The sequence below is a fragment of the Rhinolophus sinicus genome, chromosome X (genome assembly GCF_036562045.2).
Source record: "Rhinolophus sinicus isolate RSC01 chromosome X, ASM3656204v1, whole genome shotgun sequence".
Taxonomy (NCBI): domain Eukaryota; kingdom Metazoa; phylum Chordata; class Mammalia; order Chiroptera; family Rhinolophidae; genus Rhinolophus; species Rhinolophus sinicus.
Genome location: NC_133768.1, coordinates 116,558,960 through 116,583,352, shown reverse-complemented (window position 1 = coordinate 116,583,352; position 24,393 = coordinate 116,558,960). Strand labels below are relative to the sequence as shown.

The 24,393-nt window shown below is 45.1% G+C and overlaps 1 protein-coding gene across 3 annotated transcripts; it reads left to right on the top strand.

The window, feature by feature from the left end:
- Positions 1-1,146: 1,146 nt before the first annotated feature.
- ERCC6L (ERCC excision repair 6 like, spindle assembly checkpoint helicase) lies at positions 1,147-23,539 on the top strand. 3 transcript variants are annotated; one of them, XM_074323745.1, is made up of 4 exons: positions 1,147-1,277; positions 2,487-2,672; positions 3,900-3,949; positions 19,489-23,539. In XM_074323745.1, exon 4 carries the CDS (start codon positions 19,589-19,591, stop codon positions 23,135-23,137), a length of 3,549 nt encoding a protein of 1,182 aa, XP_074179846.1. In that variant the 5' UTR covers positions 1,147-1,277; positions 2,487-2,672; positions 3,900-3,949; positions 19,489-19,588; the 3' UTR covers positions 23,138-23,539. The 3 variants fall into 3 exon arrangements, with proteins under 3 accessions (XP_074179846.1, XP_019603511.2, XP_074179847.1); XM_074323746.1 differs by lacking the exons at positions 1,147-1,277; positions 2,487-2,672; positions 3,900-3,949 and adding exons at positions 5,172-5,271; positions 18,446-18,562; XM_019747952.2 differs by lacking the exons at positions 1,147-1,277; positions 2,487-2,672; positions 3,900-3,949 and adding an exon at positions 5,129-5,271.
- Positions 23,540-24,393: the final 854 nt, after the last annotated feature.

Here is a 24,393-nt window from a genome sequence, read left to right as displayed (position 1 = left end):
GCCCCGAGGCTCTTTAAGTTCAGAGCAGGTAACTGGGGAACAGTTCTCTGGGACATACGTACAGTTCCTGACTCAGATCTGGGCAGGGGGCCAAGGCATTCGAAGAGCTGTTGAAAAATGTAACCCTCATCCCCCACCTTCCCAAGAGCTTGTGGTTTTTACTGTCTGTCTCTTTTAGTGGCAGATGAAGGGAAAAGGACCACAAAAGTTAAGATTAGGTGCCCCCAACTGATGGCTCAGTTGGTTAGAGTGTGAGCTCTGAACAACAGGGTTGCCGGTTTGATTCCCACATGGGCCAGTGAGCTGCACCCTCCACAACTATATTGAAGACAAAGAGCTGCCCCTGAGCTTCTGGAGGGGGCGGCTGGATGGCTCAGTTGCTTTAGAGTGCAAGCTCTCAATGAGGTTGCTGGTTCAATTCCCACATGGGATGGTGGGCTGTGCCCCCTGCAGCTAACAATTGAAAACAGCGACTGGACTTGGAGCTGAGCTGTGCCCTCCACAACTAGATTGAAGGACAATGACTTGGAGCTGATGGGCCCTGGAGAAACACTGTCCTCAATTAAAAAATTTTTTTAAAAAAGATTAGGTGCTCCCTGGGAGTCCCTTCCTGGGCTGGCACCAGGGAGGAGCCTTGATCTCATCTTTTGGGATGGGAGAGTCACCGTGCAGTGTAGGAAGGGTTTCTCTGCTGATCCCGGAGGGTGAAGAAGCTGAGGAGCTCCCAGAAATGCCCTTGACCTGGGGAACAAGTAGGTACAGGGTGTCCAGAGGATCCAACAACACCATGTACTGGCTGGAGCCCATCCAATGCTGGCAAGAGGAGTGGCTGTTATAGGTATGCTCGGACCTCTCCCCTTCCCTGGCTGCGGGTCCCCATTATTGCTTTGGATATATCTCCCACCAGGGGCCCAGTGCTGCACTTTAGGGTTAGTAAATTGACAAATTCATCCATCCATCCATCTAACAAATCCTTATCAGCTACGATATGTAGGGACTATGCTAAGCTCTGTGAAGCTGTAACTGAAAAAGACAGATCTGTCCTTCACAGCGCTCACATGATCATGGGGGAGCCAGAGAGATTACTGGGCAGCCACATTCCCGGACTAAGTTCAGTGATAGAGGCAGGGTGTGTCACATTGTGTTACAGAGGACCACTGTTGGGAAGGATCATGGAAGGTCCCTGGAACAAGGGAGACCTGAGCTGAGAACCAAGGAGTCAACAGAAGAAAGTCCAGGCAGAGGAAACAGCGTGTGAGAGGGCCTAGAGGCAAGATGTGAGTAAATAAGGTGGCTCAGTTAGAGAAGACTGGTGTGTGTGTGCGTGCGTGCGTGCGCGCGCGCAGGGGCCATGAAGAAGTGAAACAGAAGGTGGAAGAAGCAGTCAGGGACCAGAACAAGAGGGCCGTGTAAGCCATAGCGAGGAGGCAACACTTGATTCTGAGGGAAAGGAGGAGGCTCTGAAGTGTTTAGACAGGGCCCTGACAGGACCAGTGTTTTTAAAAGATCACTCTGGTTTCTGGGTGCAGCGACAGTGAGGAGCAGGCACAAATAAAAGCAGGAAAAAAGTCAGAAGGCCATTGCAGTGAGCCAGGCAAGAAATGAGGGTGACATAGACCAGACCGGTAGCAGTGGAAAGGGAAAGAGGTGTTTGGGTTTGGGATATATGTTGGAGGAAGAGCCACAGGACGTTCTGGTGGATTGGAAAGATGCCTCCAGTTTCTGACTTGAACAACTGGGGTATTGTTAGTGCTGTTCATGGGGATGGGGAATATTGAGGGAACAAGTCTAAGGGAGGGTGGCAGATGAATTCAGTGCCATGTGGAGTGAGCTTCTAGGAAGACATGTCCTGTATCCAGTTGGTCATCTAGGTCTGAAACTAAGGAGGGAGGATGAGGCTAGAGACAGAATTGTGAGGTCTTGGGAGTGGATGAGGTTGCACGAAGGGAGAGGAGGATGCCATGTTTTGTGCAGCAGCACTGTCCTGTCAAAGGATGCCCTACCCTTTGGTGCCTGCAGGTTTAGAAAGGAATCATCAAAGACTTGGCAATTTAGTGCAAAGACCCTGCAGATAATTCTAACTCTTGGCTCCTTCTCCCGCCCCCTGTCCCCGGTTTCTGTCATTTCCACAGCATCTTGGGATGACTTTGTTAGTTTCCGGTAAGAATTTGTCCAGCTCGGGGAGGTGGGGGTGGGGGGAGCAGGCCCGCTGCCATTCTCAGGAAATTTGGTTTCCAGCTCCCCCTGCTGGCAGAGCCGGAGATGACTTATGGCTGGGCGCCGAGCGGGCCCGAGCGCCTACCTCTTACTTCCCTCTCCAAAACAGGGGATTAGGACCTCAGCCCCAGCTCCCCTTTCCACCCTCTAAAAAACCCCACCCACTTTAAAACCCTAGCTAGAAACAGGGGGGAGAAAGCGTAAGTAGGTATTTGGCAATCAAATTCTTCCTGCTTCCAAATCACTTCTTTCTCTTTTCTGCCCTAAAGACACTCTTGATCTCCTTGCCCATGAAGATTGCATGTGGTCATTTATACCTGTCTCCAAAAACACCTTCTCCCAGTGCCAGTCCCAAGAGCAGCATTCTTCTGACACCCAGTTGGCCTCCTTCCTCCTCCTAGGTAGGAAAGCCACGGTCTGTGCTGGAAAGAGCATGGGGCTGGGAGCCAAGGAAGGTAGGTAATGCGCTTCCCTTGCCTTTTTGGTTTCGTTAACTCCTCCTTAACCTTCAGCTCTAAGAGCTCAAATGCTGCTTCCTCAAAGAAATCTTTCCCAGGGCGGCCAGACTGGGTCAGGTACCTCATCATCTGCTCTCAGAATTCCCTGGAGTTTGCCTTGTGCGCCCTCATCACAGTTTGTAATTTTCCATATGCTCACGTGATTATTGTTTCAAGTCAACCCCCACCATAAGGTCCTTGACAGCAAGGAACTGTCTGTCTGTTTTGTTCACCACTGTACCCCAGCACCCACATTCTTGCCTGACCATCTCGTAAAGGCTCAACACATATTCATTAAATAAACGAATAAGTAAATGGATGAAGGGATCCCTCTCTTCATCTATCAGCTGCTTTCTATATCTAACCAGTGGAGTATGTAAGAGCAAAACCTCAAAAGCCACACTGCCTGGGTTCGGACCCCAGCTTTACCACTCACAAGCTGTGCAAACTTGTGTAACTTACTCAATATTTCTGTGCCTCAGTTCCCTTATGTATAAGGGAAGACAATAGCAATATACACTAGCTAACAAGGTCGTGAGGGTGTGTATAAAGTGTGTAGAACAAGGACTGGCATTCAAGTACCCCATCCATCTCTCCATTTACCCATTCTGAACTCTCCCACAAGACCTCATTATCTTATTTGCAGTTTGTGAGTGCGGGTGACTCAGTGTAATTTGCAGAACAGATAACAAAAAATTGTTATTATGGAAAATTTCAAACATGCAGAGAAGTAGAGGATAATGAACCTCTTCTAATAAGCTTCAACAATTATCAACATTTTGCCAATCTATGTTCATCTGTGCCCCTCTCGTTTTTCCCCCCAACTGAAGTATTTTAATGTAAATCCCAGATGTCATATCATTTTATCTGAAAATACTCCACTATGTATCTCTAGCAGATAAGGACTTTCAAAAATACAACAGTACCATTATCACACTTAAAAAATTAACAATAATTATGGAAGGCTTTTAAAACCCCATCCCCTTGAGAGAAGCTGGGGGAATGGGAGCCCTCCCTTCGGGGTAGATGTGAAATGAGGTACGGCCAAGACAGTTAATATAAGTAAAAGTGCTTTGAACAGGGCCTGGCAACATAAATGGGATATAGTAGTAACTATTATTTTGATTCTTTCATTCTCTTCATTTACCCACTGTACATCCTCACTAACTTCTCTGTTATTTGCAGTCTGTGAATGTGTGTGACCAGTAACAAAGGAAGACTAGGAGCCATGGGTGGTGAGTTTCCCAGGTCACTGGTGCCCTGGGGTGGGAGTGGGGGCTCCAGAAGGCACTGAGGAGGGCCCAAAGGAAGCAAGGACTGCAGGACTGAGGGGAAAGGAAGGAGAGCTGGAGGACTTCGTGGGTTTAAAGAAGGGGGAGTCCTGTGGCTGTGTGAAAATGGCACCCGAGAAAAATCCAGTAGCCTAAGGGCAGGGGAGCGGGACGGTTGGTCCTGTCTTCCCAGTGATCAGGGCCTTTGCTCTGCCATTTTCCAGCTCTGGAATCTTAGGCAAAGTCATTTTATCTCTCTGAGCCTCAGTTTTCGTGTCTGAAAAATGGGGATAATAGTATACTAAAAGCCCTCTTAAGAGAGGGCCTAGACTTAAAGTCATATAAACCAGGAAAATAGCCCATCTTCTCTGAGATCCCGTTTGTAATACCTAGTGGTCTATGAAATGTACAAAAAGCTTAAAATTCTCTGGCCACATGGTTGCCATATGACTGGGCCAATTGGTGAGTTTTCAAATACTGAGTGTTAATTACTGCCTTGAGGAATCATGATGTTCTTGTTCTTATCGGTATATGAACAAGAACAATTTTTGTCTCACAACCTCCTATTTGCGTTGCCCAAGCAAGTCATTAAACTCAATCGCCGCATTCCCCGCCCCCCTGAGCTCTGCCTTTGAAAATATGACTGCATCTCAATCGGCGCTTCTGAAGAAATGTTGACCATAACGACAGCACTACTTATTTCTTAAATGAGAGCTTTGGCTCGGTTCCTATAGAGCCTTCTTCAGTGTGAGTAAAGTCACGGGGTCGATGCCTCCCAGGGTGTTTGAATTCCAAGCCTGCTGAGTGCCAGGCGTGGGCGAGCAGGGAAGGTAGGATATTTGGGGTGCAGGCTGTGGAGGAGGTCTCTAGTGGCTACTAAAATGACAGATCATATCACGCAGTCTACTCACTCACGAGGACAGCACACGCACAAGCACACACACGGAAGAGCCTCAGCACGGTTTGGATTGGACTGAAAATGCTAGACAAAACGAGGTGACACGCCCACCCCACGCCGCCGGGAGGCTGGACGGTCTCTTAGCTCCAGCGCGCGTAGGCGCAGGCGCACGACCTTCGTGGGCGGGGCCCAGGCGGTGGTGCCGGAGCGCGGTGTAGCAGATTGGCTAGCCAGCGGCCGACGGTTGGGGCGCATGCGCAGGGCGGGAGCGAGCGAAATTCTATCCCGGGCGGAGATACCTGGAACCCAAGCTGAGGGTCATGGAGGCGTCCGGAGGGTTTGCGGAAGCCGAGGTCTTGGGCCCAGAGCAGGCTGCCCATTATCGGAGGTATGTCTGGGCCGCTGGCCGGGCGTGGGGGTGGGGGCTCTCAGACCCTCCCATTGGCCCAAACTGCTGAGGCCGAGCCTGTGAGACGCGCCCGATTTCTCCGAGTAGGGCGTGGGAATCCGCTCAGATTTTAAAGCCTGGGGAGCCCGCGGATGCCCCGTTTTTTGTTTTTTTCTTTTTGTCAAATAACTCCGTTATGAACTCAAGAGCCAGAACTTCAGTTGATCGAGCCTTTGTTGAGTCTTTGCCGGCCTAGGGCACACAGATTAGTGAAACATTACCCTGCCCCCTGATTGCTTATAAACTGGTAGTGGAAAGTGGTAGGTAAAGCTGTAAGGTTTGATACGTGCTGTAAGGTATAACGTGGAAGGCATTATGTGGGCATAAAGGGGGGAGTGGCCAATTACAAGGGTCGCTGGGCTACGGGAAGGAAGGCCTCACAGGAGGAAGAGGCATTTGTAATGAAAAATGAGTAAGCATTCACCAGGTGGCTGCGGGGGCGTGGGGAGGGGCACGGTGATGTGGGGATGAGCTTTGAGAAACGCTTTTTTTTTTTTTTAAAGATTTTATTGGGGAGGAGAAACAGGACTTTATTGGGGAACAGTGTGTACTTCCAGGACTTTTTTCCAAGCCAAGTTGTTGTCCTTTCAATCTTAGGTTGTTGTCCTTTCAGTCTTAGTTGTGGAGGGCGCAGCTCAGCTCCAGGTCCACTTGCTGTTGTTAGTTGTAGGCAGCGTAGCCCACCATCCCTTGGAGGAGTCCAACCCGCAACCTTGTGGTTGAGAGCCGGGGCTCCAACCAACTGAGCCACCGGTCTGCCCCGAGAAATGTTTTCAATTGTGATAAACTACAACATACAATTTACTATGTTAACCATTCTGAAGTGGTATTAAATACATTCACAGTGTTGTATAACCATCAACCCCATCCATCTCCAGAACGCTGCATCTTGCACAACTAAAACTCTGTATCTGTTACACAACAGCTCATCATCCTCAGCCCCAGCCCCTGGCACCCATCATTCTGCTCTCTCCTCTCTGTCTCTGTGAATCTGACTCCTCCAGGGACCCCATGTAAGTGGAATCACACGGTATTCATCGTTTTGTGACCAGGTTATTTCAGTGAGCATTATGTCCCCAAGGTTCATCCACGTTGTGTCATGTGACAGGATTTCCTTCCTTTTTAAGGCTGAATAATATTCCACCGTATGGATAGACCACATTTTACTTATCCACCGATGGACACTCAGGTTGCTTCCAGCTCTTGGCTGCTGTGAATGTGGCTGCTGTGAGCATGGGGGTGCACAGAGCTCTTCAAGAACCTGCTTCAGTCCTTTCGGGTGTATGCCCAGAAGTGGGATTGCTGGGCTACACAGTAATTCTACTTTTCAATTTCTTGGGGAACTGCCATACTGTCTTCTAGAGCAGCTGCACCATTTCACATCCCCACCAACAGTGCACAGGGGTTCCAGTTTCCCCACATTGTCACCAACACTTGTTATTTCTATTTTGTTGTTATTGTTACTGCCCATCCTAATGTGTGTAAGGTGGCATCTCTTTGGGGTTTTGATTTGCATTTCCCTGATGATCAGTGATGTTGAGCATCTTTTCATGTGCTTCTTGGCCATTTGCATGTCTTCTTTGGAGAAATGGATATTCAAGTCCTTTGCCCATTTTTCAGTTGTACTTTGTTTTTGTTGTTGAGTTGTAATTCTGTATTCTGGAGATTATCACCTTCTTTGTCTGATATATGATTGACAGATATTTTCACCCATATGATTGGCAGATATTTTCACCCATTCTGTGGGTTGCCTTTTCCTCTCTGTTGATTGTGTCCTTTGATGCACAGAAGTTTTAAATTTTGACGTAGTACAAAGAAAGTGGGGCAGTGAATAGTTCTGTCTCCCTTTCCAAAAAAAAAGTAATGTTTTAAGGCCTTTAAAAGCCAAAAGGTCTCCTTACAGAGGGGTAAAAGCCCATTTCTGGGCTACGTTACATGACCACCTTAAGAAAGACTTGGGGAAAACAGGGAGGCAGTGTGGGGTGGTAGAGTGCTGGCTTTAGAGCTGGGCCTTTTGGGGTCAGATTCCGGCCCTGCCATCTGCTAGCTGGGAGACCTCATGCAAGTCACTTGACGTTTTCTGAACCTCAGTTTCCTCTTTTGGAAAATGGTGATAATAAGGCTTAAGGCCTTTAGTCAACACTTCCCTCCTTTCTGTGAGCAAGCAAGGGGGCCTCTCAGCTTGCACTGGTTCCCCGGTACTGCCTCTCATGCTGGCACCTGTCTCTCACTCGCTCACACGTGCTGTCTCCGGAACATTCTCCGAGTGTTTGTCTCCCACTCCCCTCAGCAACCACCTCTCATCTCGCCATCATCTTCTGCTCTCACAGTCCCCACCTTGCTTTCACAGTTTCCCTATCTCATGACATCTCACTCATGACCCCTGAACTCTCATAATTCCTCTTTTATTTCTCAGTCTCTCCCGCCCTCTTCCACCCTCCCTCCCCGAAATCCCCTTCTCATAATTCTGCTCCTTGACACAAACCCGACGCTCACACCATTTCTCTCTTTCTCCCTCCCTCTCTCACCTTTCTGTCTCTCTCCTTCCCTGTCTCTCTGCCTCTCCCGCCTAAGACATGAAAGGAAACTTTGAAACTTGCTGTCATACCTTCTCTGCACACGGGTTTTCTTTTTCACACCCCTTCATTTTCTGTCACATATGATGACTGTCACACACTCTGTCAGCCCAGCAGCCCCTCTCTTGCCTACCCTCTTACTCTGATGCCCACTGCCCACTTGTATTCTCTGTATGCCCTGCGTGCTTCCACTCTCTATTGCCCCCCTGCCCCGTTGCCCCTTCTTTCTCTGGCATTCCCCCCCCCCTCCATCTCTGTCTCTTTCTGTCACCCATTATTTCTCCCTTTGTGTCACCTGTTCTCCCTCTCTGGCACTCCTGTTCTCTCTCTTGCTCTCTGCCATTGTCTCTCTCTCTGTTGCCCCTTCCCCCCTTTCTCTGTCACCCATGATCTCTGTCACTCTCTCTACTTGTCTCTATGACCCATTCTCTTTCTGTGACCCACCTTTTTCCCTGTCACCTACATTCTTTTTTTTTTGAATCTCGTTCATCCATTTATGCGCGTCACTAATTAGATGACGAGGCATTTGGCTACCTTAAGAGAGTCATAGTTACTTCCACCGTTTACTCCCGCTTCATTGAATTTCTTCACTTTGACATTCAGAGCACTGGGCAGCAATCACATCGCGTCAACACCCGCCGCGGGCCTTCGCGACATTCTTTCTTTTAATATAAAGAATTATTAAAATGATAGATGAGTGACTATAAAAAATGAGGAAACTGCATCATGGTACCCTAGGGCTCAGGGACAGTACCCAGGGAAGGACAAACTTGGGAGGCTCAGACCTCCTTGGAGAGAATGTGGCCCTGCCCACTGAATAGCAGAGAAGTGCGCTGGCTGGCCCAGGCCAACCGGAAGCCACCTTCTGGAATGCAGGTGGGGAGCAGGCTGTCAACCACCCATGGCTTGGGCCTGCAGAAGGAGTGGGGCCCCGGGGTATAGGCGAGCTGCTGGGGAAGCTGGTTTCCATGTAGAGAGAGCTGCAAGGTTGTCTCTAGGCCTGGCGGAGGCTTCAACGTCATTGAGGGAGTTTGTGTTCTAGGTGTGGCTGTGGGCCACCTGGCTGACCTACTGTGCTGCAGCAGCTGGCTTCAGGGGTGCCCTCTGCTGAGAAAGCTTTATATCGTGCTGGCTTGTAAGGGAGAGATGCTTAAAGGGATTCTGTCCCTTATCACAGAACAGCTACTGGGTGAATTTGGAACTGAGACTGGCAGAGTCACCCACCCTGTATTTATCTCCGTCACCCACGTTCTCTCCTGTGTTGGCCACCTTTTCTCTCTGGCACTCACTGTCTGTGTCACCCACTTGCGTGTACTCTGTTGGTGTCACCAATGACTTTCATGTAACTAAATCTACTGGTTGATTTGTAATCCTCATCTTCCTTGACTTCCCGGCAGTATTTGACAGAGCTGATCCCTTCTCCATGAAACACTGGATTCATTTGGCTTCCAGGACCCCTCACTTTTCTGATTTTCCTTCTGCCTCACTGGTTGCTGCTTGTCAGATTCTGTTGATTTCTCCTCATTTTCCTCTAACGTCCTGTAAAATAAATTCTCAGACATCATGGCATTTCATCCTTAAATACGAAATGTATGTAGCTGAAAAAGAAAATGTTCTTACAAAACCATCATACCACGTCACACCTAACAATAAATAAACAAATTCTTTGATATCAGCTAATGCACAGTCCATATTTAAATTTTTTAAATGGTCTTAAGTCTTTTTATAATTGGTTTGTTTGAATCAGGATCCAAAGAAGTCCGCAGGCTGCATTGTATTTGTTAAGCCTCTTTTAATCTAGAACAATCTCTGCTCACCCCTGACTCCCCCTACCCTCCATCCCCCGCTTTCATTTCTATGCCAATTATTTTGATTAGTCTGATGGCTTCCTTGTAGTGTCATTAGCTTGTTCTCCTGTAATTTAAATGTAAAGCTTTGATAAATGAATGGATAAGGAAAATGTAGCATATATACACAGTGAAATACTCAGCCATAAAAAAGACGGAAATCTTGCCATGTGCGACAACAGGGATGGACTTTGAGGGCATAATGCTAAGTGAAGTAAGTCAGAGAAAGACAAATACTTTATGATCACACTTATATGTGGGATCTAAAAACAAAAACCACCAAGCTCATAGATACAGAGAATAGATTGGTGGTTGCTAGAGGAGTGGGGGGTGGGCAGGCGAAGTGGGTGAAGGGAATCAAAGGTACAAACTTCCAGTTATAAAATAAATAAGTCCTGGGGATGTAATGTACAGCATGGCGACTATAGTTAATGATACTGTATTGGGATCAAATGTATAGTGATGGAAGGAGAACTGACTCTGGGTGGTGAACACACAATGGGATTTATAGATGATGTAATACAGAATTGTACACCTGAAATCTATGTAATTTTACTAACAGTTGCCACCCCAATAAATTTAATAATAAAAAAAAAGATACTGTATTGCATATTTCAAAGTTGCTGAGTGGATCTTAAAAGTTCTCATCACTAGAAAACAATTTTATAACTATGTATGGTGATGGGTGTTAACTAGACTTAGTGTGGTGATCATTTCACAATATATACAAATATTGAATCATTATGTAGTATGCCTGAAGCTAATATAATGTCATATGTCAATTATAGCTCACTAAAAAAATTAAAAAGAAACTATTCTAAAGCAAAAAAAATTTTAAGATTAAATATTTTGGGCCTGAATACTTTGTAGGTGAGGCCATGTACTTCATATTACATCAGATCAGTAAGCATAGAATGTCTGATTTTCTTACTTTTGATCTTGTTAAGACTGGTGCTCACAGGCTGATTATTCCTTTGAGGGTTACATTTTCCTCCTTATGATGGATAAAAAGTATGTTGGGGATACTTTAGCATCTTGTGAATACCCAGTTCCCCATCAACCTTTCATCCATTGATAATCAATTAGTTCTTTCATTAGGGATTACATAGTGGTGATTTTTACAATATCACCATTCTTTTTGTGTTCATTAGCTGGAATTCTGTAAATTTTCTTAATGTTGGAGTGCCATGGGTTTTTTTGTTTGTTTGTTTGTTTTTTAAATTGTACTCCTTCCTTTGTTGATCTTATCCAGGTTCTTGGCTTTAAATCCCATCTTTATGCTTAGAATTTTCACATTTTTGGTTTTAGTCCTGACCTTCTGAACTCCAGACTTGACTCCTGTATCCAGCTGCTTCCTTGACATCTCTACTTGATAATAGACATGTCAAACTTTACTTGTCTAAAACCAAAGGACAAAAAACATGTGTCCATCTCAATAGGTGCAGAAAAAAACAATTTGACAAAATCTGGTACCCTTTAATGATAAAAACACTCAACAAGCTAGGAATACAAGAAAAGTTCCTCAGCCTGATCAAGGGGTATGTACAAAACCCACAGCTAATGTACTTAATGGCGAAAGACTAAAAGCTTCCCCCCTATATCAGAAACAAGGCAAGGATATCTGCTCTCGCCATTACTATTCAACATAATGATTGATTATAACTTAACATTGTAATAGAGGTTCTAGCCAGGGCAGTCAGGCAAGAAAAAGAAAGAAAAGTAAGTCATGCAGATTGAAAGGAAGAAGGAAAACTGTCTGTTTTCGCAGATGGCATGATGTTGTATGTAGAAAACCGTATAAATACACGCACACACACACACAACTATAAGAGCCAATAAACGAACTTAGCAAAGTTGCAAGATGTGAGATCAATATGCAAAATTTAGTTGTATTTGTATGCATAATAGTGAATGAAATTAAGAAAACAATTGCATTTACAACAGCACCAAAAAGAATGTAATGCTCAAGAATAAATGTATCCAAGGAAGTGCAAGACTTGTATGCTGAAAACTACGAAGCATTGTTGATAGAGGATCAGGAAGGCCTAAATAAATGGAAAGATAGCCAGTGTTCATGGATTGGGAGACTTATTATTGCTAACATGGCAATGCTCCCCAAAGTGATCTACACGTTCCGATGCTAACAAAATCCCAGCTGTCTTTTTCTTTTGCAGAAATTGACAAGCTATTATAAAAAGCTTTATGGAAATGAAGAGGACCCAGAACATTTAAAACAGTCTTGAAAAAGAACAAAGCTGGAGGACTCACACTTCCTCATTTCAGAACTCACTGTAGTCCAGGCAGTGTCGTACTTGTATAAGTATAGACAAGGAGCTCAGTGGAATAGAATTGAGCGTCTAGACTCTTTTTTCCTGGAGCAACATAAAACACCCATACTTCAGACATTTTCTAGGTGTAGGGAATTATGGTTACTATTGTGTTTTTGTTTTGTTGTCTGCTCAGAAAGCTTTCATACCCATCTTCTTTGGTGATAGGTGTTGTCCTCTGGCCAGGTGGGTGGGCAAGTAATATTCTTGAAAACTTTTGTTCTGAAATATAACACATATATAGGAAAATTGATAAAACAAAGAAATACTCGATTTAGTGATTGTTGTAACTATAACATAGGTCATGGTTTGTTTTCAGATTTATAGTCCCATCTTAATGGAAGGTCTTCTCTCCTTCCCCACTGAAGTGGCCTGCAGGTGAATTGAAGGCAAACATGAGGGCTCAGGGCTTCTTTCCAAACAACCATAGCCTTGCTCAAATTCTGGAAGAAGTGCTTGCTTGAAGCCCCAGAGTTTTGTCCCCCAATACAGCAGTTATCCAGATAACTTTGGGGGCTGGAAGTACTGAAGATCTAGATCTATCTACTGTAAAAGAAGTTAATATTGTTCTTGGAGAATTCTTCATTTTCAGTTGGACTTTATCTCAAAGGGCCAGTCAGGATGTTCCCCACCAAATGCTTCTCCAAATAATGAAACTGCTTTTCTGCTGAGCAGCATTGGCCAGTATGATCCATCTGGATGCCTAGCACATCTACTGTGTCACAAAAAAGGATCATTTTGCTTTGGGCATAATTATTAATTGGCTGTTTTTTTCCCTGCAGTAATTAGCTAGCAGGTTCAGCTGCTTTCTGAGGGCGTGTTGACATGTACGAGGATGCCGCCTTCCTGTTTATTCAGGCAGAAGTTCCACCAGTGTTTCTAAGAAGGGGGACCAGGTCCCTGCCTGTCTTAGCCACCTGGAAGTAGGCCGTGCTCGTCCTGCCTGCTTGGATTCCCTTGGGACAGGGCACGAAGGCCCTGTGGTTTGGTCCACATACTCCTTGTCTGTGGAATCCCAAGCCGGCGACACAGATAATAAGTACTACAGAAAGCCTATGCTGTTCGAAGCGATTGGTCTTATGGGTGGACGGTGTTCAGCCCCAAAGCAAACCTGTGTGGGCTCCTATCCCGAGAGCTGTAGGCCTACCACCATTTATTTTGAGGAGAAAGCGTTTGGAGAGGAGTTCCAAGCAAAGTCGATGGTAATTTTTCAGGCTGAGATAAACCAGAGGTCACAAAGTGGGAGCTCATGAGCCAGTGTTTTTAAAAACATACATTAGTTAGCATGGACACATCAGGAGAATTCACATAAAATCAGCATTTTCTCCCTTTTTCCAACCCTGAGAAGGTCTTGGTAACCCTGGGCTCTTCCTCCTGCATTGCAGTTGCCACAGGAAAGGAGAGCAGCTGGGCCCCTCTAGACGGGCGCCTGGTGCTCTGCCACTTGCCGCATGCCCACAGGTCTTCGCTCTGCAACAACGACACTTTGGGTGTATGCAGCCAGGACCGAATCTGGAGAGGTCTGCGGCTCACAGCTTGTCATGCCCAGGTTCCCCTGTTGTGTGCTCTAATAGGCCCCCATACTTTTCCTTCGCCGCTGTTACTGTAGTTTGTAACGAACTTCTTCCTGTGATTCTTTGAGAAATGCTTATCACGGGAGAGCTCTGTAGGGCAGCACTGGGGATTAGAGCCTCATGCCACCTCTGATTAGAATTCATGCAGGAGCAGTGCTGGCTCGGGGTGTCAGCTTCTGCTCGGTCTCAGAGCTAAGCTCAGGTTCTTCCATTGAGAGTTCTACCACCCTGAGGTTTTGGATTTGTTTTAAGAAGGCTACTCATAAAGTCAGTTAATGTGCTGGGTTTTTTTTAAACTTTTATTTATTTTAAGTGCGGTTTTCCAGGACCCATCAGCTCCAAGTCCAGTAGTTGTTTCATACTAGTTGCCGGGGGCGCAGCTCACAGTGGCCTATGCGGGGGATCGAACCAGCAACCTTGTTGATAAGAGCACCGTGCTCTAACCAACTGAGCCATCTGACCAGCCCTAATGTGCTGTTTTGAAGGCTCTTAGGTGGTTGGGCAGATTTTAGTTGGCTAGTGTATGATTAGTGGAAGAACTTTTAAGGTAGCTTCGATGGAGGCTTGCAAACTCCTGGAAAGACAAAAGGTTGCCCATTGTGTCTGAAATATGCTTTCTTTCTCTTAACTTTTGAGTATCCTGATCTCACCATTTTGTGCCTTCAGCAAACATTTGCTAAATGCCTGCTGTGCACCAGCGCACACTGCTGGTTGCTGAGGATATGGTGGTGAAAAAGATACATCCTTGTAGTGTGGTGGGGAAGAAAGACAGATGGAAATTTTCATATGATAGATATAAATACAGATAATATATCATATCCCCAGTCCAGAATTCTGGGGTTTGGGCTGAGAGAGTATGTGTAGGGGGCAGATGTCAGAGGAGCCTTCTTGGAGAAAATAGTGCCTTTACTGACTTTTAAAGGCTGAGTGGGAGTTAGCTAAGCAGTGGGGAAAAAAGGAACCGACCTCATGGCATACTGGGCAGAGTTTTATGTCTAGAGGGTCAGAAGCAGTGTGGGAATTTAGCATTGCTGAAGCATGGTGGGGGCAGGTGGAAGCAGGTATTTGGGCGTTGATGGTGGGCCTGGGGAAAATGTAACATGGAGGCAAGATGGAATAGTGGACACAGCGATGGCTTTGGATTTTTCAGGCATCTGTTAAAAATTCTAGCTCGGCCACATCCATTTCCTCAGTGCCCTAAACAAATGGCAGGTCCTCAGAAAGTTAAACAGAGAGTTACCACGTGATTCAGCAACTCCACTCTCAGGTATGTGTCCAAAAGAATTGAAAATGGATCTAGAGACTTGTATACCCATGTTCATTGCAGCACTGCTCACAAGAGCCGGAAGGTGGAAACAACCCAAGTGTCCATCAGCAGGTGAATGGATTAACTGTGGTGTTTACATGCAACGGAATGTTATTCAGGCTTAAGAAGGAGTGAAATTGTGACACAGGCTACAACCCGGATGAGCCCTCAAAACATGCTGAGTGAAATAAGCCAGACACAAAAGGCCACATATTGTGTGTTCTGCTTGTATAAGATACCGAGAATAGGCAAATTCACACAGAGATGGAAAGTGGGATAGAGGTCTCCAGGGGCTGGGGGGATGGGGAACAGAGTTTATGTTTGGGGTGATGAAGAAGCTTTAGAAATAGATAGTGATGGTTGTGCAACATTGTGAATGTAATTAATTTCATTGAAGTAAAACTTAAAATGGTTAAAATGGCAAATTTTGTCTAACCTAGATTTCACCACAATAAAAAATGCCCAGAAATCTATTCTCTCATAGTTCTGGAGGCCAGAGGTCTGAAATCAAGGTGTCACCAGGGTTACTTTCTTTTTGGAGACTGTCAGGGAGTCTGTTCGTGCCTCTCCTGCTTCTGGTGGTGCCAACAGTCCTTGGCGTTTCTTGACTGGTAGATGCGTCGCTCCAATCTCTGCTTCTGTCTTCACATTCTCCACTCTGTCTTTGTGCAACTGTACCTCTTGGATGAGGATGCTCCCTAATGCAGTATGACCTCATCTTGACTTGATCACATCTGCAAAGACCCTAATTCCGAGCAAGGTCACAGTCACAGGTTCCAGGTCGACATGAAATTTTGGGGAATGCTAGTCAACCCAGTACAAAGCCACTGCCATGAATACAATATGTGGGAAAGTGCATAGAGTCAGAGGGCAGTGACAACAAAAAGATCCCAGGAAATGCCAACGTTTATATGGGGACAGACGGAGGGAATGGAGTTGAAGATGCAGACAGAGAAGGAATGGTTAGATAGGTAGGAAGGAATCCAAGGGAGTGTTGTGTACCACTGTCCAAGGAGGGAAGACTTCAGCAGGGAGGTGGTGGTCTGGTTTTAATGCAGCAGAAAAGTTCAAGGAACGTGAAGACCAAGGAGTCGCCATTGGATTTGGCAATATGAAGGTCACTGGTACCCTTGGTGACAACAGTTGCGTTAGAGTGCTTGGGTACATTGCAGTGAGTTAGGATTCCCAGTTACGTGTGCCTCCAAACCGAGACAGCAACCTATGGGCAAAGCAGGCTTTCCCTTTTTTTTTGATGCACCACCCAGATTCTGTTATTCACATTTCAGTACTTGTTTTATGACACATCTCTTCTACTAATCCATCTTATTTTTTAGATGCATTTCAGAGTAAGTTGCAGACATCAGGATACTTCCTCCTATTTCGGCATAGAGACCATTAACTAGATTTCAGCAATTTTTTCTTTGGAAGTGAAATTTACGTGCAAAGAAATGCATAAATTTCAAGTGTACACTTGGTGGGTTTTGACAGATGCATACATCTATATCTGTATAACCCAAACTGTTTTCACCCCAGAAAGTGAAAACTTATGCTTCCTGCCCAGGTGATCCCCACTCCCATTTTGTACGTCCAGAAGCAACCACTGTTCTGTTTTCTACCACAGATTAGTTTTACCTGTTCTAGAGCTTCATATAAGTCACACTTTTATGCTGGCTGCTTTGTCTCAGCATGTTTTTGAGATTAATTCATGTATGAATTCATGCATTCTTTTCTATTGAGTAGTATCATTACATTGTGTGAATATACCACAGATTGTTAATCCAAGCTGGATACGTGGGTTGTTTCCAGTTTGGAGCTATTAGAGTAAAGCAGTGTACTTTATGTTTTGGGTGTGTTTTTTTTTCTTAGATGTCCATCTCACAAATGAGTCAAGGCAAGGAAAAGTTACTTATTAATAATGCACAGTGCTTGCAGTTTAAAATGTGAACCATATTCTCGAATTTATCCCAGAAGTTCCTATTTAGTAATATTAAGTGATTATGATGAATTGTTTTCCACTTTGACTAAAATGATCACCCCTGGAAGTGAGACCAGAAGGTCGCCATCTTCTGGGGCTTTGATGGACTGCTTTCCAGTCCTGGCTGCCATTCAGGTCACCTGTGGTTTGGATGTCAGCCACACACGTTTTATTGATTCTGGTAGAGCATCAAAAGACTTACCAGTTGTGTCTGATATATCCGTATACACTTTGACAAGGGGACTGGATACACAGAGATACAGCAGTGCTATAAACAGCGTATTTCAGTTCTCTGGGTCCTACGATAGGGAAAATACTGTCCTCAGCCAGCTTCGTTGGTGGAGCAGATGGGGTGGACGGGGAGAGCTGGGGTGCTAACTGGGGTGCAGCAGAGACTGGGCAGGCAATGTGGCTGACATCAGGGGTTCAACCCAGCCAGTCAGGGATGGTGTCCAAGGAATACTGCAAACTGCTTGTGGTTCAGGCAGAAGGTCGGCAAGTGGGCGATCCAGAGGATGGGGAGAACCCAGCAGTAAGCATCTTACGCTGGTACTAAGGAGTCTAGTTGCCATTTAAAAGGTCACTGTATGGTGATGGGGACTCTAACCCCGAGCTAGGCTTCCGTGGCAGCACTGTCCTCGGGGGAGAAGGCCTCACGGGGGGAGGGCCAGGAGGAAGGGAGAGCAGAGTGGGTTCAGGGTCTGCACGTAGGTGGAGGGGTCTGGTGGCCACTGCTGTGTCATCAGAGTGACAGGGAACATAACTTGATTCTCTTTTTTTTTTTTTTTTTAGGGGAATATTGGGGAAGAGTGGTTTTCCAGGATGGCAAGTCGTTGCTTTTTCAATCTAGTTGTGGAGGGCGTAGCTCACTGGCCCATGTGGGACTCAAACTGGTGACCTTAGTGTTATGAGCACTGCGCTCTAACCACTGAGCCAACTGGTCGCCCACTGGAGCCTCAGCTCCAAGCTCAAGCCATTGTTTTCAATCTAGTTGTGGATGGCACAGTTCACTGGCCCATGTGCGAATTGACTGGCAACCTTGTTAAGAACTCACGCTCTAACCAATTGAGCCATCCAGCCGCCCTGTAACTTGATTCTAAAGCACACCAGATGAGGGGAGGTGGGCAGCTGACCTGCAGAGTTTTGCAGCCAATAGGCTCTTTTCTTTCTCTTTTCCTCCTGCTCTTCATCTTTTCATTCAGGTGACTGTTACTTAGTGTCTGGTCTAAGACCTGATCCATGTCCCTGTTCTCCAGGAGTTCACAGGCAGGTATACAAATGAGTGATCTGTTTCTTTTTAAGAAACATCATTTTAGACTTAGAAGAATATTGCAAAGACAGTACAGAGTTGCCATAGATCCCACATCTAGTTTCCTGCTGTTAACATCTTACGTTGTTGTGGTACGTGTGTTACAGTTCATGGGCTAGCACTGGTGCGTCCTTACTAAGTCAGTTCACACTTTATTTGGGTTTCCTTAGTTCTCACCTACTGTCCTTTTTCTCTTCCAGCATCCTATCCAGGACACCACAGTCCAGTTAGTCATCTGTCTCTAGATTCTTGGCTGTGACGCTTTCGCAGACTTTCCTTGTTTTTGATGACTGACAGTTCTGAGGAGTGCTGGTCAGGTATTTGTGGAGTGCGCCTCAGTGGGATTTGTCTGATGTTTTTCTCATGGTTAGACTGGGGCTTGGGGTTTTGAGGGGAACAGCGCAGAGGTAAAGTGCCCTTCTCATCACATCCTATCAAGGGTCTGCAATGTCAACATCTGTACCGTGTTTCCCCCAAAATAAGACCTATCAGCTCTAATGTGTCTTTTGGAGCAAAAATTAATACAAGACCCGGTCTTATTTTAATATAAGACTGGGTCTATAATATAACATAACATAACATAATTAATATAATGTAATGTAATATAATATAATATATAATACCCAGTATAATATAATATAATATAATACAATACAATAAGATATAATATCGGGTCTTATATTAATTTTTGCTCCAAAAGACACATTAGAGCTGATGGTCCGGCTAGGTCTTACTTTCAGGGAAACACGGTAGGAATCCGGTGGAAGGAGCGAACTTGAAGAAGGGGAGTGATCAGTAGTTGTCAGATGCATTGCAGAGGTACAGAAGAACAGGCCTGAGTCGTGCCCATGTATCTTCTTTCCATGCTCCCGCAGTATAGGTTGGGTGGTTGGTTGATTTTACAAAAAATACCACTCCATACGTTTTATGGGTGGCAGTTTTTTTAATGCTGTGGAACCAATGACCTTTGCACATACATTTCTCACAAGCAGTGCCTGAAGCTGTTGCTGGCAGTGTCTGGTGGATATTTGTGTCTTAAGTGATGTCAGCTTTCATTGGCATCTTCTGTGCTACTTTCCCATCCTGAATTGAGGATATTAAAAGCCCAACTGCAGTTCGGATTGCAAAATGGACCCCTAAGTGTTCTTCGACTGAATGTTCAATATATATACACATATATGATATATATATATGGGATACATATTATATATCTATACCTCTTTTCTTAAATCTTCTTTTACAGATATGTGAAAGAGGCCAAAGAAGCAACTAAGAATGGAGATCTGAAAGAAGCACTTAAACTTTTCAATTTGGCGAAGGACATTTTTCCCAATGAAAAGGTGATGAGCAGAATCCAGAAAATACAAGAAGCCTTGGAGGAGTTGGCAGACCAGGGCGATGATGAGTTCACAGATGTGTGCCAGTCTGGCCTGCTGCTTTATCGAGAACTGCACAACCAGCTGTTTGAGCACCAGAAGGAAGGCGTAGCTTTCCTCTACAGCCTGTACAGGGATGGAAGGAAAGGTGGTATCTTGGCAGATGACATGGGGTTGGGGAAGACTATTCAGATCATCGCTTTCCTTTCTGGTATGTTCGATGCTTCACTTGTGAGCCATGTGCTGCTCATCATGCCAACCAGTCTCATTAACACATGGCTGAAAGAATTTGTCAAGTGGACTCCAGGAATGAGAGTGAAAACCTTTCATGGTCCCAGCAAACATGAACGTGCCAGAAACCTCAGTCGGATTCAGCAGAGGAATGGCGTCATTATCACTACGTACCAGATGTTAATCAATAATTGGCAGCAACTTTCAAGCTTGAATGGCCAAGAGTTTGTGTGGGACTATGTCATCCTTGATGAAGCACATAAAATAAAAACCTCATCCACTAAGTCAGCGATATGTGCTCGTGCTATTCCTGCCAGTAATCGCATCCTCCTCACAGGGACCCCAGTCCAGAATAATTTACAAGAACTGTGGTCCCTGTTTGATTTTGCTTGTCAGGGGTCCCTGCTAGGAACATTAAAAACTTTTAAAATGGAGTATGAAAATCCTATTACTCGAGCGAGAGAGAAGGATGCTACCCCAGGGGAAAAAGCCTTGGGATTTAAAATTTCTGAAAACTTGATGGCAATCATAAAACCCTACTTTCTCAGGAGGACTAAAGAAGAGGTGCAGAAGAAAAGGTCAAGCAACCCAGAAGTCGAACTTAGTGAAAAGAATCCAGATGTTGATGCCACTTATGAAATGCCTTCCCTTTCCAGGAAAAATGATTTGATTATTTGGATACGTCTTGTACCTTTACAAGAAGAAATATACAGGAAATTCGTGTCTCTAGATCATATCAAGGAGTTGTTAATGGAGACACGCTCACCTTTGGCTGAGCTAAGTGTCTTAAAGAAGTTGTGTGATCATCCTAGGCTGCTGTCTGCTCGGGCTTGTAACTTGCTGAATCTAGGGGCTGTCAGATTCTCTGCTCAACATGAAAATGATGAAGAGTCCTCAGATATGGACTATATTAATGAAATAACTGATGATACACTGATGAATGAATCCGGAAAAATGACATTTCTAATGGACCTGCTTAAGAGACTGCGAGATGAAGGCCATCAAACTCTGGTGTTTTCCCAATCAACACAAATTCTAAACATCATTGAACGCCTCTTAAAGAATCGGCACTTTAAGATACTGCGAATCGATGGAACAGTTACTCATCTTGTGGAACGAGAAAAAAGAATTAACTTATTCCAGCAAAATAAAGATTACTCTGTTTTTCTGCTTACCACTCAAGTAGGTGGTGTTGGCTTAACATTAACTGCAGCAACAAGAGTGGTCATTTTTGACCCTAGCTGGAATCCTGCAACTGATGCTCAAGCTGTGGATAGAGCTCACCGAATTGGACAAAGAGAAAATGTTGTGGTTTATAGGCTTATCACTTGTGGGACTGTAGAGGAGAAAATATACAGAAGACAGGTTTTCAAGGACTCGTTAATAAGACAAACTACTGGGGATAAGAAGAACCCTTTCCGGTATTTTAGTAAGCAAGAATTGAGAGAGCTCTTCACCATCGAGGATTTTCAGAACTCTGTAACCCAGCTCCAGCTTCAGTCTCTGCATGCTGCTCAGAGGAGATCTGATGAGAAACTGGATGAACATATTGCCTACCTGCATTCCTTGGGGATAGCTGGAATCTCAGACCATGATCTGATGTACACACATGATCTGTCTGTTAAAGAAGAGCTTGATGTGATAGAAGAATCTCACTATATTCAACAAAGGGTTCAGAAAGCTCAATTCCTCGTTGAACGAGAGTCTCAAAATACAGAACTCTTAATGGCGAGACACAAGGGGGTCTGGCTGAGAGAACCTGTATTTCCTTCTCAAACAAAGAAGAAACGCCCTGAATTGAATAAACCCCAGCCTCGGACTTCTCCTCTTCTAACTGTTCATCAGACCCAGGAGGAAGAAATCAGTTCCCAAATGGCAAGTGTAATCATTGATGATCTGCCCGAGGACAGCGAGGAACAGGATCTTTCAAGTGTGAAGATGAATGTTACCATCCTGCAAGATGGTAGGCACTCACACGAAAGTACACTTGATGTTGACTCCGTAGCTGCTTTACCCAGGGGCTCTGGAAGTGTAGAAGAAATTTGGACTGACTCTTTGTCGGGAGTGGCTCTACACAAAGAGGCATCGCAAGAGGGACCGACACAGGAGGTATTGCAAGAGGACGCTGTGGGGAATTCGAGTTATTTACTTAGCAAATCTGTCAGAGCTGATCTTGGGTCAAATCTAGATGAACTAAAGGATGATGTGATTTTACCTCATGGTAATCCCTGGCCCACTAATCCTATAACAAATGAAAATCAAAACATGGAATCGAATGCATCTGTTATTCAAGTAGCTGATGACGACTTGTCAGTATCCCACAATGCACTGCTGGATGCTCAAGCCTGTGAGGCCATGTTGGAAGAGGAACCTCCAGCGTCTTCAGCACAGTATGCATGTGATTTCAATCTTTTTTTGGAAGACTCTGCAGACAATAGACAAAATCTTTCCAGTCCGTCTTTAGAGCTTGTTGAGAAGGAAAGTAGCTTGTGTGGTTCTGCAGCTAATTCCAGAGCAGAGTTTGTGCACAGCAAAGCATGTGTCAGTATGGGTCTTTCTGAGAAAGATGATGAGCTGGAAGAAATCGTTAATGTGAGAGTCAGAAGGAAAACCAGAAGGATCATTTCAGACAGTGAAGATGAAGACAATACTTTTCAAGAGAGTTCAAGCACAGATCCATTCAACATATCTCCCTTACGGGTCGTACCTGTAAAACAGTTTGATGCTTCAACTCCCAAACATGATGTCAGTCCACCTGGAAGGTTCTTTTCCCCTAAAATACTTGACAATGTAAACAAGTCCGTAAACTCTAGGAGATCCCTGGCTTCTAGGAGGTCTCTCATTAATGTGGTTTTAGACCATGTAAAAGACATGGAGGAAGGACTTGAGAACAGCAGTGAAGCCGAAGACTGTCAGGAGGACGGAGCAGAGGGAAGCAGTGACGAAGCCCCAGCGTGTACAGAAGAGGAACCTTCCAGAGAAGCCCTGTCTTCAGAAAGTAAGTCCAGCTGCTTGGCTGCACCCAAGCCTGGCACTCCAGTTCAGGAGACCTCCCCTGGTGACCCTGAGCCTGTGTCTGGTGGACACTTGGCTGACTGTCAAGATAAGGCAACGGAGGCTGCGGACGACTACGAGACTCTCGTGACGCGTGGAAAAGCCCTGCAAGAGTGTGGGAAAATCCAGGAGGCCTTAGCCTGCTTTGTTAAAGCACTCGACATAAAAAGTGCAGATCCTGAAGTCATGCTCATGACTTTAAGTTTGTATAAGCAACTTAATACAACCTGAGAATATCCAATTTATTGTATTTTAAAGTCAAACAGTATGAGGTAATGTGTTCTCATAACTGCATTCTTCGGGAGCATGAAGCATTCAGGCTTATGGCAAGAGAGATCTCAAAAGGCAAGTTTTTGTTTCTACCTTTTGTAAATTCTGCTTTAACCCCTGTTCCTGCCTCCACACCCCCCAAAAAAATACATGCTGGTGTTGTAAGCATTAGGTTAATATTACTTCACTCGAAGATTCTCATATTTTTTTAAGGCATGCTCTTAAGTTCAAACTTAATAGAACTGTGTCATTTGTAGAGATTTTTTTGTGTGAAACTATTCTGCCCATTCTTAGTTTTATTCTGAAAGTGATTACTTTTGTATATGACAGTTCAGATAAGATTATTAAAGTTACTTTTCTCAAGTGTTTCCCATTCACTTTCTTTCACTGAGATGACACTGGCAGCTGCATATAGGAACTCCTTCGTTGAGGCAGGAGCTGTCATTCGTACTCCAAATCTAGGACCTCCTGATTAACATGCAGAAGGCTGGGTGCCAGGCCTCTGTCACTGGTACCCTACCCTGGAGTCACTGTGCCAATCACTCAGCCATTCTTGCCTCACCACCGTTTTCTGACCTGTGCTAGGGATGTATGAGTATCTTTTGGTTGTAGACTTTTGAAAAGCAGTTTGGTTTCCTCTCAGAAACAAAGTGCAGTACAGCACACTGTGCGCTCGGTCACTGGAGAAGTGGAACTGACAGTTATCAAGGACCTACTATGTGCTGGCTACGCTATATAGTTTCTCCTTTAATTCTTGCCATAATCTTTTGAGGTTGAGAGTGGCATTGCCATTTTGTAGTGGAGGAAACTAAGGCTCACTGAGGCTGTGACCTGCCCAAGATGACACAGTAAGGGGCGAATTGCGTTAACCAGGTGTTACCGACTGAAAAGCTGCTATAACATACTGTAATTATAGCCCCTGTGATATGGGAGCTGATTTTACTCACACTTGTGACACGGGCAGTGAGAGTTTCCCATGCCAAGCAGTTCTCCAATTCTCTGCAGACACCAACTGCGTGTCCTACAATTCAGCTCGATTCTGACACTACCCGGAGTTGGGGTCAGACCCCCTAGTTTACGGGCTCACTCCCATAAGACTGCCTTCACTTCCGATGCCAGCTGCTCGTATCGGGTCTTCATGTCAGCCACACTTCTGTCCAACTTGGCTGCAAACTGAGGGTTCCCACGGCGGCCCCTTCAGGATCAGCAATTTGCTA